Source organism: Alligator sinensis, unplaced genomic scaffold (genome assembly GCF_000455745.1).
Source record: "Alligator sinensis unplaced genomic scaffold, ASM45574v1 scaffold467_2, whole genome shotgun sequence".
NCBI lineage: Eukaryota > Metazoa > Chordata > Crocodylia > Alligatoridae > Alligator > Alligator sinensis.
Genome location: NW_005842129.1, coordinates 1,456,317 through 1,475,668, shown reverse-complemented (window position 1 = coordinate 1,475,668; position 19,352 = coordinate 1,456,317). Strand labels below are relative to the sequence as shown.

Here is a 19,352-nt window from a genome sequence, read left to right as displayed (position 1 = left end):
CCAGTGCTGCTGGGTTGCACAGTTGCAGTAGCTGCTTAATAGCTCATGTCAACCAAGAGCTATTCCTCCTTCCTCCTTTCAGAGCTTAAAGCCCCACCCTGTCCTTTAGCTATGTGCCATCCTTGCAGCTGTTCCCCAAAGAGCATCTTGGGTCTGTGGCAGGCAGAGATCAAACTAAGGCAGCCTCTGATTTATATCAAGTCCTTTTATTCTGTTCCCACAGGAATACCTTGTAGGGGCAACTTCTCACAATACATGAGGTGGTACACAGAATACTACAGGTTCTCATAGAGCACAGCAGGACACGCACACCGTTCACAATGGTCATAGGGAGGACTCAGGTCATTGCACTTACAACTGTAAACTTGTTCTTTTGTTTGATTTTTTTTGTTTTTTTTACAGAACCCCTTGCCCCCCTCCAAAACCCAAAGTAAAGAAAACAACCCCAAATACACAAGCGCTGGGTGACAGTGCGGAGAGAGGGCGTGTACAGCCACGACAACTCAACACGATTCTGCTACGCTTCGCAAGAGTAGAGGAAAAGTCTGAACAAGCCAGCCACAAACACCAGGCTTTTTTAGTATTCTTTTTTTATACACAAAAGCGAGAGTTGGCAGGTGTGCTGGTCAGTGAGATGAGGCCCTGCAGGGCATTGTTTGGGTTTGTTCTTAGTACCACATGAGATTTACACACTGTACAAATATTTACAATGCAAGGAATGGAGGGGGAGCAGCTGAGAAAACCTGCAGGGGGCAGGAGTCAAACTAGAGCCCTGAAAAAGCATCCTCAGACTATGCACTTGTCATTGCGGGGGTCCCTGGGAAAGGCCTGCGTGGTTGGGACTGCTGTGAGTGAAGAGTATCACTGCTAGGAAATACCCTGCTGTCCTGGGCAGGAAGGGAAACATACTTCCCTCTCAAGAGCTGGGAGACCTCCACTTGGCTCGGGACTGGCTTGACTTTGAGCAGAACTGGAGAGCATCAGTCAGCAAATACTGGGAGCAGCCACATGGGCACATCTACATGTTGCCATAGTACTAAAGCATGGCGCAGTACAGGCGCTTACTGTGCTGTGTGTGTGGCACATGGGTAAATGTCACAGCTATCTCCCCGTAGCAGTGCACCATACTGGGGGAGTGCGCTGCTACAGCAACGTAGCTGGTGATCACATGAAGACCCACACGATTGCTACATTACCATAGTGCACTGTACAGCAATGTAGCACTTCGCTACATCGCCATAGGGTGACGTGTCTACGCACCCAACGTCCCTGCAGACAGGCACTCGATTCACCTCCTGTCAGGCTATTCCCTCGTGCACTGCCCTTCATTAGCCCTGTGGGGTAGAACATATCTGTCTATGCTCTCCATAACCACTGTCAGTGCAGGAAAGAAGTCATGCCTAGGGGCCATGCTGGGATTGTGATTACAATATAGCTGGCCACGATGCCAAACATGACTTGTCCTCTTTACTGACTGTGTAATCATGGGCAGCATTGTGCTAGCTAATGGGACCCATCCTAGCTATGCTCAAACTTGATGAGAGGCCAAGGCTTATGACCTGCCAGGTGAAGGGCCCTGCACACTCTCTGAGCCTGGAAGACTTGTGAATGGCAGGAGCCAAGTGGGAAGGAGGGGCACAGCTCTCAGAGGGGCAGGGGCCCTCTGTGTAATACCCACTTCCCGGTGAGCTGCTGTTTCTGGGCAGGGGAGGAAAGATGCTCCTGCTGTGCCTGGAGAACTGTGCTGATGCTGGCACCAAATCCCTCAGGGAGGGCAGTGCTCTTAGCACTAGACCAGCTGTTCCTTAGTTATTTTGGTGCTGGTGATAAATCTAGAAACAGACACCCATCTTATCCTGGAAGCCTAGGGAGCTCAGATAGTTTTCCCATCAGTGCTTCCCTCCTTATATGAAGCCTTTTAAGTAAAGAAGAGCATTCAGTGTCCCTGGCTACCAGTACATGGCTCTCTGCTGGGCCTGCCAGAAAATGGCTGAAGCAGAACCCACAGCATTCCTGGCAGCTGCCTGCCATGGGATCAAGGTGAATGTTGGCTGACTCCAACCAATGAACAACTCTACCTACTGTGGTTCTGGCACTGTCCCTGTCCCAGAGGACAAAACAGTAAGCGACTTGCACAGGTCCCCCTTGACGCCATGCTCTCCACCTTGTGCCCAGCTATGCTCTGGTGCACAACTGCTCTAAAGCTGCACATGCTCCCAGATGCCATCTCAGACTGTTTTCACCACACCCTTGAGCTCTGACCATGGAGCACGGAGGCCCTGGGAAAGGAATTGTCAAGGCCCTTCTGGGTTTGTTCTTTTCACTGTGACAATGGCTTCTCTAAAACTTGTCTATTCCTGCCTTGGAGAAGCAGTTCTAGGTTCCAGGAGTATAATGAAGAGGGGGTGACTATGGCACCAGCCCTGGGTACTGACCCTCAGGGGAGGAGAAAGGTTAAAAAATAACAGCAGCTGTGCTGCTGGCCTGGTTGCCACTGCTGTATCACCAGCAGCACTTGTCCTATGCATGGCTGCTGCCCAGCGTGCTCAGGTGCCCAATTATGCCTATGCTAGGTCCCTCAGGCATCAACACTGGGACCACTGCAGTCATTTGATTCAGGCTGTATTGAGGAACTGTAATGGGCTGCACACCTCTCAGGGAATGTGATGTAAATCTGAAATCGCTCTTCTGTCTCAAAACCTTTGGATGCGCATGTAGCCAAAACCCCATCTGACTATGGTACAGGTTTGGCACAGTGCAGGTACCAATGCCCATTCCAATTACTCATGCCCTGAAAAGCAGTGGGCTCTTGCTTTTTATTGGGAATGGAGAGTGGTCTAGCTATGTGGGAGGGCCTGAAGTGCAGCTTTTGAGACAATATGGCCCACAGAGACCACCCTATCTAGCTCCTGGATAGTGGAAGGAGATCAGTCTGTCCCTCTTACCTCTGACCTATAGGTAGGTCGCTGACATGGGTCTCAGCACTTAGGTGTCTTGGGCTTAGAGAATGGAAAGTGCAGCAAACCCTGTATAATGCAGTGATTTCACTACTGATGGGTCACAAAGAGCTGAGTGGGGCAGAACAGTCACTGGCTGAGCCACTCACCTGCATGTGCTCGTTCCAGCATGTTCCCAGCATCCAGGCACCAAGGGAAGGATGTGGCTGTGTTCCCAGATGAGGCCATGCAGGAGAGGGTGTGTCTGTTTGTCTATACCAGCACTGCATTAAGTTCTCTCCTTATTAGCTTCCCAGTGCCTTGGCCTCAGATGTTGTTCAATGGCGCTTTATGCATTAGCAATACTGCACCAGTGGCTGTGGCACTGAGAGTTGATAGCAGCACGAGAGCTTGGATTCTCAGCTCTCACAGAAGGCAAGCACTGGGATTAAATCATTTTAGTGCAGCCAACTCTAAAACTAACTTCCAGAAATGATTAGTCTGTCCTGCCCAGCTGACTATTTCATATCACTTCCCCACTCCTGCTGTGACATCTGTTTAGGCCTCTGGCCTGGGGGGTGGGCAGCGGGAGATGGTGGAGGCAGGGTGCTTTAGGGCTAGCAAAGTTGATGTCAAGGGAACCTCTAAAGGGTGTTACATGAAGGCAGAATATTTGGTGTTTTTCTGAGGAAGAATTGCGCTTTACATTGTGACTGATGGATCCTTAATAACAAGTGCAAAAATCTGCTAATAGCATTCAATATAGGAAATGAACCATGAGGAAAAAAAAAAGAAACTTCAAGCTAAGAACTGCAAGCATTAAATGTAGATGGAACCGTGCAGAAAAGTAGCAAGCCATGCTCTACGACAGGACAGACAGTCACAGGCTACATGGCTACCCTTTGGCAAAGTGTCCCTTGATGGGTCGAACATGCCACTAATCGAAAACTTCATACACACAGGTGTTTGATATAAAGATAGCTATCCAGTTTCTCAGTAGCACATTTGCAATTAAATCCTTATACATAACATTGAAGTTATTAAATATTAACAGGTTTTTTTTCAATTTTGTATTTCATTGCATAGAACATTAGACATGAGCATCAGTCGCTGTTACCCAAGGTGAATGGAAGCTCCTATGGATCACATCAATGACTTGTTGTTTTGAGCATGCTCAGCATGAAAGAGAGCCCAGCAGGAAGCTGACAACACAAACAAATGAAAACCAGAGCATCTGTACAGGTGCCAATTTCTTTACAGTGAAGCAAGCAGTTTCATTTGGCTGCCTTCTGCTCTCCCGGGTTATGGTCTGAGGAACTTCATAGTGGCAGGATAAACGAGATTTTGCTTCGAGTAGCTCCTCCGTCTTTCTGAGCATGCCCATTGGTAATGGCTTAAGGACGACTTGAATTGCACAGTAATAGAAAGAAGAATGGCAGAGGCGAAGCTCTCCTGATCTTGTTCCATGGATTGTGCTCTTAATAGCCTTCTGCACTACTATTGCTTCAGCAGACAACAGCCCATGTGCTAACTCATGAAATAAAGCAAAGACGAAAAACAATTCTGTAGAAAGTAAAAAAAAAAAAAGCCAAAACAAAAAAACCTACTAACAACAACAAAAAACTCCAAAAAATCCCGACCCCTGGGTGTCAATGAGGTATACACATAAACAAAAGTGGAATGATTAAGGCTGTTCTTGAAATAAAAATAATACCTAGGCATACTTAAAACAATGTGCGACATCAACAATGGAAAGCACTGCCATTTGAATGCTTTAGAATGGCTTCAGGATGGCTTTGGGGCGCCTGGCCAGCAATTGCTTCAGTAAAAGTCAGCCAGTTTATGCACTGCCTTTCAGAGTCCTATGGCCTCTTATTTCAGTAATGAAACAGTGTTAGGTCCTAATTGAAGTTCTCTTAATCCCACAGATCAGGTTTTGGAACTTTTTCCAGCGCAGAGACAGCGAGAGTAAAAGAACACCCTCATGTAGAAGGGACCAATGGGACAAACTGGAATGTGAAGGAAAATGGAGCCTCTGGCTCCCAGCCCTCAACTCATACACATTGCAGAGAGAGGGAAAAACCTATGAAGACTCTAGAGCTAAAATGCAGTGGAGTGAACAACTCTGTGTATAATCTCAAGAAAGGGCCATGGTTCCCAACATCAGCCTCTAAGCATGGAGGAGACCACAGGAGGGAGCACTGCTGGGGAATCCATGAAGCAGAGCAGGTTCTACCCATACGATCTAATGGTCTGGAACAGGCTCACGCTTTGAAAGCTTCCTTTATAGACAACCTTTCGGTCTAAGCATGACTGACCACCTGCTCCTATGGCTCAATCCACAGTGCACAGAGCTGACAAGAGGATGCTCCTGATGCCCTCCTGGAGTGCTGCTTCTCAGATTCTGAAGAAGCTTGCTCTGCATCCTCCACCCAGACCCCTGTGTAGACACTGTGCCATGAGATCCAACGTCTTCTCTTCTGCATTTGATCTCACAAGCAGCCTAGGGGTTTCCATGCTTTCAAAAGCTTGGCAAGAGACAGAAAGAGATAGAGAGATTAGTGTCAGTGGAGTTGCATTTGGGTTCTGTGCTGTTTATTGCCTAGTGTGATGGGGCCCTGATTTAGGACTGGGGCTCTTAGTACTACTCTGGTCAAATGCATAACCAAGAGCTGGCAGCACAAGCATTTCTGCCAGATATGAGATGACATCTATGCCTTTCCCAAGGCTTCTGGCCCTGGGGTAAGAATATCCCTAGAGATGTCCTGTTCTCCCTCATACTTCTGGATGCCACTGCTTTTATAGTGGAAACTGAAGAATTGCTACAATAGAACAGGGCAATCTGCTGTTCAAGCAGCTATCTTTTCTTTCAACATTGAAAAGGCTCCCAGACCAGGTCTTGTGTAAGAGGCTTCAGACAAGCCCCTCTGAATAACCTGGTTTGGCTCTCTAGGAAAGTACACAGACCTAGATCTCATCTACACCGCTCTGCAAAGCTACGTGACAAAGACACCCACTTACTGGCATTGGATCAAGTTCACCCCCCAAATCTAAAAGCATGCAGCACCTCCAATGACTCTCTAAAGTGGGGCAACAGACAGAGGAAGGAACAGGGATTTGTGCTACTATGACTGTGATAAGGGGTGACCTTCAGGGTTACCTTTAACTAAAATGAGCCACCTGTCAGCTTGCCCCAGCTGCATACCAAGCACAGGAGAGGCAGATGATGGGTAGACTGATTTCTAGAAGGGTTTCACCCAAGGAACAGGGAACTTTTTGTTCCTCAAGCAGTGCCCTTCTAGGGATGAGTCTGCCCAGTACTTGTCTTTTTGTGCATGATCCTAATTGTGGCCCATAGAGACAGGAAATGGGGTGAAGCGGGGCCAGAAGTCAGGTAGAAGCAGCAGCCAGCCAGCTTCTTGTGCTTGTGGACTATGGCATCCATGTGAGTTCTGAACATGCTGTAGGGACAGAGAGCTGGCCTAAAGGAGGAGAATATTCCAGGTTGGTCTGAAATAAGGGCTTTTTAGAGTTGGTAGATCTAGACTACAGGGCAGGTTACAGATCATCTCTAAATGGTAATGTAGACAAAACAGTATCGTTACAGGGCTTCCATGGACCACAGCCCTACGCACGGCCTCTGTCAGGGCTGTCTAGCCATACCCTGGGCCCTGCCTGTGAGAAAGGGACCTAGTGTTAGCTCCAGCAGATGCAGCAGGTTGGAGTCCCTAAACACGTCTACATGAGATGCTGACTGTGCAGTAGCCTGATACTACTGCACAGTAGCATGTGGTAAAAACCATACTACTGCACAGTAGCATCACTTAAAATGCATTCACCAGCACTACTGTGCAGTAATTCTGGTTACTGTGTATTTATTTAGTGCTTGCTTATACAAGTACTAAATAAATGTGCAGTAACGCCAGTGCAGTAGCATCTTGTGTAGATGTGCCCTCTGACAACTAGTGCTCACTTGCCTTATCATGATTAGGCTCCAAAGGAAGCATAAGCACTCTCTATTTCTCTTCCTTCTTCTAACTTCCTCCAGGTAGAGATCAGTCACACTGCTATCACACTGTCCCCTGTGGCAGTGGGTCCCTGTTCATGAATGCCAAGCCCAGGTGGAATGGGTGGCCCTCTGGCTCATGAACTTACTTGGCAGTTCCAGTGGTTAGTGCATGGAAATGTACAACCCCATTTGGTATAAAAGAGATGGCATATTGCCTAAGCTGGGGCTGGCAACTGCTATACAATCCACAATAATGCCCCTGGCTCTTGTGTGACACTTAGCCCCACAGGGTGAGTGTCTCTTGCTCAGCTCTCTTGGAAACAGCTCGTGTTTGGATCCCCATTTCCACAACAAGGAGGGGGCAGCATCCCTGGCATGTGAGGACAGACTGATTCAGAAGCTATGATTTAAACCTGTTTCCATGGCCAAACTCTTGAGGGGAAGTTGCTGAGAGAGTGGTAGCTTAATCTTGGTGGACAGTAGCATGGGCTTTGCAAAACTTACATAATATAAAGGAGGGTAGGAACAATCCCACTGGTGAACACTGCTGTTAGCTTGCTGAGAATTGTACACACTCTATTAGATCTGTTCCATCCACAAGCCAACTTGTGTGCCTCCTCTCTCATCCTGTTGTCTCTGGCTGAAAGTGCTTTGGGGCAGGGATGCAGCAGCCAGCCCAACAGGGCCCAGGCTGGTGCCACCACAGTGACCGTGTGAAATGACAGAGAAGGGTTCCAGTGCCCAGGAAGTAAGCAGAAGCTCTGGGCTGAGTGCAGTGTGGTGGGAGCTGGCCTGGAAAACTGCACTGCTGCCAGCACAGGACTGCAGGGAGCAGCAGTTGCTAGAGCAGGGGTGGGTAATTATTTTGGGTGGAGGGCCACTTACTGAGTTTTGGCAAGTCATCAAGGGCCACATGACAGGCAGCCCAGGGCAGATTAATATTAGTTTTTTAATTTTTTAGAGGCCCTGCAGGCCGGATAGAATGGCTTGGCGGGCCACATCTGGCCTGCGGGCCACATTTTGCCCACCCCTGTGCTAGAGGAGCTTTTCTGCCCCTGGTGAAGCTGTAGGCATTCTTCTGTCAGGCTGTCATGCCCTGAGATGGGATGTGGTAGGAACAAAATCCCTGCCCAGGCTCCATGGGAAGGGAATCCCACTCAGGAATTAATATGCCAAGGCCTGCCTGGGTTTTCATAGATTCATGGATACAGGGTCGGAAGGGACCTAAGTAGATCTTCAAGTCTGACCCCCTGCCCTGGGCAAGAAAGAATACTGGGCTTCATATGACCCCAGCTAGGTAACTATCTAGCCTCCTCTTAAAGACCCCCAGGGTAGGAGCCAGCACCACTTGCCTTGGAAGTTAGTTCCAGATCCTAGCCGCTCTTACTCTGAAGAATTGCCTTCTAATGTTCAGCCTGAACCTACTCTCAAACAGCTTATGGCCATTATTCCTTGTTACTCCGGGAGGTGCTTGGGGGAACAGGGTCTCTCCCATTCCCCGCTGGTCCCCCCCGGTAAGTTTATAGATGGCCACCAGGTCCCCTCTCAGCTTTCTCTTGTGAAGGCTGAACAGGTTCAGGCCCTGTAGCCTTTCCTTGTAGGGTCTACCCTGCTGTCCCCAGATCATGCGAGTGGCCCTCCTTTGGACCCTCTCGATGCTGGCCACATTCTCTCCTGAAATGTGGCACCCAGAACTGGACACAGTACTCCAAATGTGACCTGACCAGTGTCGCATAGAGGGGGAGGATCACCTCCTTGGCCCTGCTCATGATGCATCTGTAGATGCATGACAAGGTGCGGTTAGCTTTACTGACTGCGTCCTCACATTGGCGGCCCATGTTCATTTTGGAATCAATAATGACTCCAAGATCTCTTTCTGCCACTGTGCTTTCGAGAAGGGAGTTCCCCAGCCTATAGGTTATGCTGCTGGTTCTTCCTGCCCAAGTGCAGCACCCTGTACTTGTCAGTACTGAATCCCATCTGATTCTCATTTGCCCACTCCTGTAGCCTGCCCAGGTCCAGCTGTATCCTGTCCCTCCCTTCTAGCGTGCCCATCTCGCCCCAAATCTTGGTGTCATCAGCAAATTTGAACAAGGTGCTTTTCACCCCCTCGTCCAAGTCGCTAATAAAGAAATTGAACAGTACTGGCCCGAGGACCCTCCAGGTCAAATATGACCCGTCCACCACCACTTTCTGGGTGCGGCCCCTCAGCCAATTTGTGACCCATCTGACTGTAGGCATCATTGACACAGTTGCCAAGCTTTTTAATGAGAATGGGGTGGGAGACAGTTTGTTCTTTCCACTGTGACAATGGCTTCTCCAAAACTTCTGTCTATTCCTGACCCTAGTCTTGGAGAAATAGAGTCCCTACCCAGTGCCCCTTCCCCTGAGAGACTCCCTAGTGTTGCCATTCTGCTCACATAGCAAAGCCTCTGCATGCAAATGCTCAGCCCTTTGGCCCTATGTGCTTTTCACTGTCCAGTTTGTTTTTCTTCTATGCATGGAGATGGACTACAGGGAATGAGCATAGGCTTTTGAGGTTCCCAGTACAAAGCCTACCACACAGCTGTTTTGATCAGCTATACCTGCTCCAGAGACAGCCAGGAGGAAGAGGCCCTAGCAGGACTGCTGGACTGGAGCCCAGGGCTAGGAGAGCAAGGGGCTGCAGGCTAGGAGTGAGGTGCACTGGGAGACCTGGGAAGGAGTTTGTGCATCTGTTCCTGCCCTGTGCTATTAGTTCCTCAGTTTCAAGAGAACTAAATTCCCACTAAGCCCATACTAGGCCTGGAGTGAACAGACCCCCCCCAGCTGTTGTCAGACCCAGGAACACTCACTGTTATACCCAGAGTCCAACGCTGCAGGCTGAATTCACTGGTTTCTTCATAGGTTTTTCCTCTGCGGTGACTAGATATCTATTCGCTCTCTCAAATTCCTGTGAGTGAAGGGAGGGCAGGAGAGAAAAGGGAGGATGGTTAGGGCTGAGTAGGAGGGCAGTGAATGTGCACCCCAGAGTCAGAACACACCACCCCTGCTACTGCCCAGACAAGGGGAATAAGCCTGGCCTGCAGACAGGCCCTGCTGCTCTGTGAGAGGATGCTCTCACTGGCGTGTATGTGGAAGCCAGCATGCGTGTGTGCATCTGGCATGTGTGTGGGGAAGGCAGGTGAGTCAGGTGGGTCAGCACACTGGAATGGGCAGGGGAGTCAGGAGGATAGTAAGGGCCTGGCTGGAGATAGGGAGGCAGTGAAGAGTGGTGGGAAGTGCAATAAGGTGAGAGGCAGTGGGGAGGCCCAGGCAGAATAGTGAATGGGTGATGAGACCACAAGCATGCTGGATAGTACACTGGTGGGACTGAACAGGGCAGGGAGTAGTGGACAGTGCAGTACTGAGAGGAGCAGCAGGTAAGCAGGAAAATGGGGTGGATATAGTCAGGGAGTGTACAGGGACTGAGTGGCAGAGTAAGTTAGGGTGAGAAGGACAGTAGGGCATGGATGTTGTGTGAGGCAGTGAGCAGGTTGGGGGGCAGTAGGTGGAACAGTGAGAAAAAGTGAAAGCAGTGATAGGGGTGGGCAGGGTTGTGAGTAGGTCTGTGTACAGTGTCAAATGTTTGCCAGTCTTGTTACATGAAGCTGTTGTGGTGCTGTGGTGAGAGCCATGCTAGGGGCATGAGCATAGGGAGGCACCTGTGTACTCGCTTGTGTCCCCACAAGACATGAGCAGTAACTACATAGTGCTCCCTGCATCATTCCCGCCTTCTACCCTTGCTGCAGGAGGCTGTTCTGTCCAGGTCCCACCTTTTCTTTCTGCAGTTTTCACCATCCCTGCCCACCAGCTGGCTTTGCCCAGGTATATGGGCAGCAATGAGGTGATGTGGTCAGCACAGCAGGACAGCTGTGGAGCTATATAGGTCAATGTATTTGGGAGGCTGAGATATGATGTAAGCCAGCAGTGCAGGTGGCCACAAGATGGTGGGCATTGGTATGTGGGAGGCCAATATGCTGGGTGGCCATGGGATGGCACAGACCAGCGCACTGGGGTGGCAAAGGCTGATGTAGCAGAGCAGCTATGGAGCAGTGCATTGGAGCAGCTCAGCATAGTGCATCAGTTGTTCTGTAAGACTCACCCTGTGGAATTCTCTCACCAGAATGATGTGAATTTCTTGCCAAAAGCAGACACCGCTGTGCAGTGGAAAGAAAAAAAGAGAGATGAGTTTGGTAGTGTCTCTATAGCACCGGCGTTGTCTGGCAATAGGGCATCGATGGTTTGAAGTATATGTGCCTGGCAGAGTCAGCTCCAGGTTAACCCTGCTTACAAGCTGCATCTGCCAAAGCTTATATCTTGGAGCATCTGCTGGAGCCTGGCATCTGCTAGCTTCTTGGCTGTTCACACTGTAACCCTGACACCATGGTGGTAGCTAAAGTTGCATTTCATTGCCTTGTCTTTTTCTATGAAAGCTATAATGGAACTAGAATATAATGAAAAAAAAAAAATTAAAAGAGACCAAAGGAAAAAGAAAAATTTTGAGCTTGCTCTCACTACTTTCACAGGAATACTAGAGAACGCCTAAGCTCCTGCCAACATTTGGGTAACAGAATGACCTGGGAAACTACAGCATAGTTAGCTTGGTGCTGATCATCAGGGATCCTGGTTTTCCCTGATAAAAAATTGCAAATTCTCTGATAAAAATAATCGCAAATTCTCTGATAAAACCCCCCAAAACTGTGATTAAAATTAAAGCCTGCCCTCACAGCCCCTTCTGGTGTCCCTTACTCCACCCCAACAGTCTCCCCAGCCCTGCTGGTACCCCTCACTCCCCCAACAGCCCCGCAGGCACACACACACAGACACATCCCAACAGGTAAGTGTGTGTGGAGGAAGGGAAGGGGCTGGGGCAGATCTAGAAGGGGGGGAGGGGGAGTTTGTGTCTGTGCCTGCTCCCAGGAGTAGGGCCGGGGGGGCAACGGAAGTGGTGCCCCTCTGCAGGTCACATACAAGCTGCCTGGCTGCTGGGGGGGGCGGGGGGAGGGGGGGCCTCATATGTGCCGGCTGCCACTGCCACCCCCCCCAGCGCCACCACCACAGCACTGCTGCCACACTGCCTTCCCATGGCTGGCTGCATGGCTCTGTGGGCACAGCTCCACAGCCCTATGGCAAGCGGTATGGTGCAAAACTCAGTGTAGTGATGCCCGCCCTGTGCGAGCCTCTCCCTGCCCCTGGCCAGCCAGGTGGCTTGTGTGTGGCCCACAGAGGGGCACTGCTGCCCTGTGCCCATTGCCTGCAGAGCCGTGCGGCCATGGACCTATGCCCATGGAGCCATGTGACCGACTGTGGGAAGGCAGTGCGGGGCATGGCAATGGTGGTGCAGTGGCAGCTGCCACATGTGAGGGCCCCTGCCCTCCCCTCCCCGGCGCTGCCTTCCCCACCGCTGCTGTTCCCAGCACTGCCTTTCCGTGGCGGGCCGCACAGATCCGCAGGCACAGCTCCGTGGGCACAGCTGCATGGCTGCACAGCTCTGCAGGCAAGTGGCACGGCAGCGGTGGGTGGGGTGGCGGTGGCCACTCCAGGGCCTCTCTGGTTCCATGCGCTGCCAGCCAGGTGGCCACTCCAGGGCTTTCCCCAACACCTCACCGCTCCCTTCTGGAGTGTCTGGCTGGCTCCACGTGGACTGTGAGCAGAGCTATTGATCCTTAAGGGAAGCTGCATGTGGAGGTGCTGAGCCCGGTCAGGCCAATAGCACCCCTGGCAGTCCATGTGCAGCCTCCCAGGTACTCCAGGGCTTCCCCCAACACCTCCCCACTCCCTCAGCCTCCAGCCAGCTCCCCACAGCCAGTTCAGCCCCCAGCCAGCTTCTCCCCCGCAGCCCTGCCCTGCACCCCCCCGCCCCCAGCAAGCCCCACTTACATAACCCTGCAGGCATGAGAAGGAAAGTAAGCCTGAGCCAAACCTTGGGACCGACTAAAAGCCTCAAGCGCCGCCCTTCCCTCCCCCTCTGGACAGGGCTGGGGGTTTCCCACCCTTTTTGCAATCAGTTCTTGCAGGCTGGAGCTCTGCCAGCCTACAGAGCTCTTTGCAAAAGAGGGAATCCCCCATTTTCTGTGCTAAAAGGTAAAATCTGTGTTTTCTCTGATAAAAAATGGGAAATCTGTGGTTTTCTCCATTTTCCCATAGGAAATGGAAAACCCGGATCCCTGCAATCATGGCTAGAGACATGGAACAGTTGATATGGGATGCAAGCTGTAAAGAATTAAAGAGTGACAGATTAAGGAAGATCAGTCAAAATGTCTCTGTGGGACACAGGTCTTGTCAAATAACTTTGTACTATGTTTTGATGTGCCCACAAATGTGGTTGGTTCAGGTGACCATGATGATAGGAACCCAGCTTCCTCTGAACCTCACATCAGTCCCTAGAATTAATCTGTCCTCACTGGCATTTTCCTTCCCACTAATCTGTGTCTCACCCAGACACTTTCTTGGCATTAATTTTGTCTGTCAGATCTCTGATAAAGATATTGCACAGATCTCTTTAGATATCAGAGAACATATAGATACTGTGAGGATCCCCGCTTAAACTCTTCTTCTGGTTGATCAGCCCCAAGTTACATGTGCTTTTTGAGATCCACCAGCTAGGATATTTTAAATAATTTCAGATAAACTGGTGATTTGGAGGAGGAATGGTAAGAACACTCTGAACATCAGTCCTTTGAAAGCCTTGCCCTCAGAACTTGATTTTCATCCACCAGAGGACCACAAAACTACAATGAAAATCAACTGAAGACATCAGACAATAATTCCAAAAGGCATTAACCAGGCACAAAATAAGATATTTCCTTCCATTCCTTTCTTTTTATATGCCACCCTCAGAGGCTATGTGACCAGTTGGGACTTTTTACAGACTACAATACTTCTACCTTCCCATGATGCAACACTGATTTTTGTATTATGCTAGTCTTTTTTAATCAGAATGTTATACAGAACTGAGTCAAGTAGCTTACTGATGCGTAGGTGTATTTGAGGGCCATGTCTGAATATAGCCACTGCCAGAGTCAGACATCTAGGAACAAAGAAAGTAGGTCAGTGCTTACAAGATGGGGAACTGTGTCCTAGAAAGCAGTGACTCATAAACAGACTCAGAGGTCATGCTGGAAATCAACTGCATGTGAACATGCCATGTGCTGTGGTGGCTAGGAAAACCAATGTGATCCTCAAATCTGTAGGCAGGGAAATATGAGGAAGGAACAGGGGGCGCAGACAGAAGTGACAATTTTTGCCAGATCTGGCTGTAGGAAGCAGTTTATAGCCATGACCAAACATAAGTGCATGGTTGCAGACAGCTTCAAAAATGGCCAATTAGGTACAAATCTGAACTCTCACTGCATGAGAGTCAGATGAAGACATTTCAAAACAGAGCAGCTTCTGTAACTTCTCTCTCTGCTGCCTGCCAGTCTCAAGCTGTTTTCAGAATGGGAGGGGGAAAGGGAGAGGAGGGAGTTTGCTCTGGTGGTTTTTTAGCCCCTGCTGGAGGGTGCGGCAAGTGTATTGGAGACCCCTGTCCAAGGTGGGGGGTCCGGTTCACCCACCGCACCCTCCAATGCCGGGTGGGGAACCCCTACAAGGAGCTCCCTCTGCTCCCTTCCCCCCCTCCCATTCTGAAACAGGGACAGGCTGGCAGGGAGGAGGGGCTGTTGCTAAGGGAAACCGGCAGCAGGTTCCAAGCCAGCAGCTAGATCCCCCGCTCTCCTGCAGCCAACAGTGACCTTCTCTTTGTTCCAGGGGATCTTTGTAACTCAGAACACTTCCTGGAAAGCGTTCCTAGTTACAGCAGGGAGCTGCATTTCCGTCACACCCCCTGGTGGCAGTATATTACTACTGTACAAGGCACAAGCAAAACCATTTTGACCTGTTGGGTCTGATCTGGTGTCTACACTTTTGAAAGCATGCAGACACGTTAATAGGGACTCAGAGAAGAGCTGCAAGAAAGACCTGTGGCCATAAGCCTACCTGGCAGTGAGCAACTAAAGGAGCTCTATTTAGTTTATTCAATGAAAGAAGCTTGATCACACCTTGAAAGCACCTACATGCAACAAAGACTGCTGAGAGGAAGAGGGCTTTCTAACCCAATAGAGAAAGCCAGAACAAAAGCTGATAGCCAGGAGCTGAAACAAGAACATTTAAAACTAGAATTACAGTACAAATTAGGAACAGTGAGGGAAATTAGCTATTGCAACACTTGACCCAGAAACAGAGTGCATTCCTCCTCATTCTGAGTTTTTTAGTGATAACCAGGGGTGCTAGTTTTCTCTGTTTAAAAATCTGAAACTCTCTGATTAAAACCCCCCAAATCTGCCCTTTTGTCATGATTAAAATGAAAGGCCACTATATATATCAATATAACAATATATCAATAGAACATTGTGGTCATCTGATACCTATATGTGTGTGTGTGTGTGTGTGTGTGTATATATATATATATACACACATATATACACACACACACACATCTGATACATACATATTATATATATATATATGTGTGTGTGTGTGTGTGTGTGTGTGTGTGTATAATATATATATCAGATTATCACAATTTTATATTGATATACTTACAATTTTAAAGCAAATTGGAGGCCTACCAGTGCCTCAGTCACTATAATAAAATACAGCCTAAATACCTATATATTTTGGTATTTGATTTTGGTTTTTTTATCATAGAAAATCAGAGCTCTCCCTGCCCCTTTTGCTCACCAGGATATTGGTCCAGCTGCAGCTGTTTTTACAGCTGCTTCGTGGCACTGAGCAGTGCTTATATGCAGGTGTCCTGCCCCTGCCCATGCGATTGCCCTTCACTCCCAACCCACAGCTGTCCCTGCCCTGCCAGTGCCTCCCACTCCCAACCCACATTCCCTGCCTGCCCCCCACTCACTCCCTCCTGGCAGCAGCTCCCCTCCCTGCACCAGGCCACGGATCCAGCTTCAGCTGTCCTGCCTGCTGCTTTGTGGCTCTGAGCAGTGCCAGCCCCTGATGTTCTGTTCCCCGCACCTTTGCCCAGTCCCCAGCAGTCCCCATACCCTTCCTGGGAAACCCTTGACTGGGGCTCAGAGACTGGGCTGGGCAAGCCCCTTCCCTTCCAGGCCAGCCTCCTCCTGCCCAGGTTACTTTAGTGGGCCAGCAGGCTCCAGGCCTGGCTCTGAAGGCTGCTTCTATCTGGAGCGTCCCCCTGCCATCTCTCTCCCACTCTTACAGCCCCCCCGGGGCCGGCAAGGTCCTGGGCTGGCAGGGCAGCATGCGGGCTATTCATGCTGCTCATCCCCTCCCCTCCCCTCCCTGTGCCCTGCCACAGTGTGACCCCAGCCACTGCTTCCAGTGCTAGCCTTAGCAGAGCTGCCAGCAGCCATTGCAGTCCCAGCCACAGCCGCAGGCTGGTGGGGTGTGTTGTGGTGGTGCAGTGAGCAGCGGGGCATCAGCCACCAGAATTGCAAATGGGCAACACTCTCCCCTAGTGCCCAGTCCCAGGCAGTGCCCTGACTGGGCAGCACCCCCCGCTCCAGCCCCGACCCTGCCCCAAGGATGCCTGGCATGGCAGGCAGGGGTGCAGCATGTGCTCCCTCTCTCTCTCCCATACTGAGCTTCTACCACTGCCACCCCAGCTGGGCAGTGCCCCCAGCCCCAGCCCATGCCCATGCCTAACTAGGATAAGCTACAGTGGGACAAGGCAGCCTGCACCCACCCAGGCCTCACCCTGTGGTGCAGCATAGGGTTATTGCCACTCAGAGACCCCTGCCCTGCCCCCCAATTGCCCTGCCAGCTCTCCCCGCTGGCCCCGGCCCCCCTGGCAGCATAACCCTCACCCAACCCACCCAGCCATTTCAGAGGGGGCCTCCAGCTGTCCCCCATCCCCAGGGCCTAGTTCCCAAAAGGAGGGAAGGGAAAGTGAGTCTAAGCCAGCCCTGGCTGACTCCGATTCTCAGGCCTGGCCCCTCCCGACAGCGCTTCAGATTCCCATCCTTTTGCAAGTAGCTCTTGCAGGCTGGAGCTCTGCCAGCCTGCAGAGAGCTGTTTGCAAATGGGGAAACCAATGTTTTCCTGCTTCAAAGGGGAAAATCCATGTTTTTCTCCTTTAAAGGGGAAAATCCACATTTTTCCACATGAAACAGAAAACACGGATCCCTGGTGATAACTGGGTATAAGCTTTTAAAAGATCTGCTTTGTTCAACCATAGCGTATGGGCACAATGCAGGATTCAGTGGATTAAATTATCTGGGCTATGTTAAGCAGAAGGTTGTACCTGGGATAGCCAGAGTCACTGGCAATGCGTAAGGTGTGCATGCAGCTGTGTACCCCCTGGAAGTGCTAGCCATGAAACCGGAAGTGCCGGCAGAAATGCACTTCTGGTTTCGCTACTGGTGGTTCTGGGCTCGGCGATCAGCCGCAAGGGGACTGCCCCATCCCCCGGTCAGAGATTGGCCATGAGGGGACCCCTGCCCCTGTCAGCAATCTGCTGCCCCCCCAGACTCGGGAGGCACCAGTCGCCCATGGCCAGAGTACAACCTTGCCACAATCCAGAGACCAGAATGACACCATCTGGTCTCAAAACTATGAATCTATTGTCACACATATATACCCCACTACTTTGATCCTCCCCTTCTAGGGGATTATTGAATGGGTGGTTGCCCACCATCTCCAGGTGCATCTGGATGCTATTCCTGTATCCTTTTTGGTCTGCTTTTCATTCTGAGGATAGCACAGATACTGCTTTTGTGGCTGCAGTTTATGATCTTCACTTGGAGATCAGCCGGTGAAATTGTGTCCTGTTGACCTTACTAGATTTTTCAGCAGCTTTTACTACAGTTGACTGTAAGGCACTGATAATGCATTAATGTGAGCGAGTAGCTCTTTCTGGGATTGCTCTTAGCTGTTTGTGCTCTTTCTTAGCAGGGTGGTACCAGAGGGTGACGATAGAGGAGTATTCATTGTCCCTTTCAGATCTTTCCTGTAGGGTCCTCCAAGGTTCTGTTTTGTTACCCCACCAGTTCAATGTGTCTATCAAGTCACTGGGCAAGGCTGTGCAGAGATTTGAGGGGAGGTGCTATCAATATGCTCATAATACCCAGCTTTATCTCATCTGATCCAGGCTCTGCAGCTTCAGTACCTACCCAGTACCTGTTTGCAGTTGGGGACTGCATGCAAGTGAACCAATTGGGTGCATCCAGATGAGTGCACATGTGCGTTTCCCCATGGAAAAATAGCAGCGGCATATAGTTGTGCTGCTACTACTTGTCCCCTGGGAAATGCTTGTGCACGTGCACTGTGGTGTGCAGCAAGTTGCCCTGGGTGGGGTAGAGGAGACTGGGGCCATCGCCTGTGTTGGCCCCAGCAGGGGCTGCAGCTCTGCTGGTACAGCAGCAAGGAGCCTGGTCAGCAGCTGGAGTGTGGCTTTGGCCACCAAGCTCCAGTTTCAGGCAATGCACGCTGCTGTCATCTGTGCTGCCCCGCTTTTTTTAAGTGTGGGTTTTTTGACACCGGGATCTCTCGGTGTCAAACTCCCCCCTGCCCCCTGCACTGCAAATTAGCAGATGGGCCTGTGGTGCTGTATACCACATGTTCATGCTCATGTGGACCTGCCTATTGAAGCTAAATCCAGACAAAGCAGAGGTGATGGTGGTTGAGAGACCTCATGACTTGCGGGGTGGGGGGAGGTAGGGACATCCATCATTGTTCGGCTTCAGCTTCCCTTTGTCACTTAGGTTTGCAGCCTGAGGTGCTCCTGGATCCGCTGCTGCACCTGGATCTTCAGGTAGCAGTGGTGGCTAGGAGTGCCTTTCACCAACTCCACCTGGTGAGAAGGCTGCAATAATTTCTTTCAGATACACATCTGGACACCATCATCCATGCTTTTGTAAACTCAAGACTTGACTATTGCAATGTGCTCCATGTGTGATTGCACTTGATGATTATCCAGAAGCAGCAACTGGTACAGAACATGATGGCCTGCCTTATGAAAGAGGTGGATGGCCAGGAGCTCATTATTTCAATACTTCAGAGACTGCACTGGCTTCCAATTAGTTTCCAGGCACAATTCAAGGTGCTGGTATTGACCTGTAAGGCCATAAATGATCTAGATTCTACACATCTAAGGGTCTGCTTCCTCCCTTAATGTTCCACCTTGATCCTTAAATCATCCAAGAACAACATCCTGGAAGTACCATCTGTGCATCAATTTCTGCTGAAGAAAACACATGGGAGGTCTTTCTTGGTAGTAGCTCCTCGGCTCTGGAACTCTCTTCTCTTTGTGGCTTGCCAGAGTCTGACCCTGGACATCTTCCAGAAGCACTGCAAGGCCTTTCTATTTGGGCAGGCATTTAACAAACATGGTAAAGTTGGGATATTGTATTGCTTGGGAAGCATTTTAA

General features: G+C 50.2%; 1 protein-coding gene across 1 annotated transcript in view; it reads right to left on the bottom strand.

Moving 5' to 3' along the window:
- Window positions 1-5,400: 5,400 nt before the first annotated feature.
- BSN (bassoon presynaptic cytomatrix protein) overlaps window positions 5,401-19,352 on the bottom strand; it is a 496,460-nt gene continuing 482,508 nt past the window's right edge. Inside the window, exons 10-12 of the mRNA XM_025205791.1 lie at window positions 11,069-11,123; window positions 9,780-9,877; window positions 5,401-5,464 (exon numbers count right to left, since the gene is read on the bottom strand). Of these exons, the coding sequence (XP_025061576.1) occupies window positions 11,083-11,123 (41 nt within the window). The 3' untranslated portion in view covers window positions 5,401-5,464; window positions 9,780-9,877; window positions 11,069-11,082. The remainder of the gene's footprint in view (window positions 5,465-9,779; window positions 9,878-11,068; window positions 11,124-19,352) is intronic.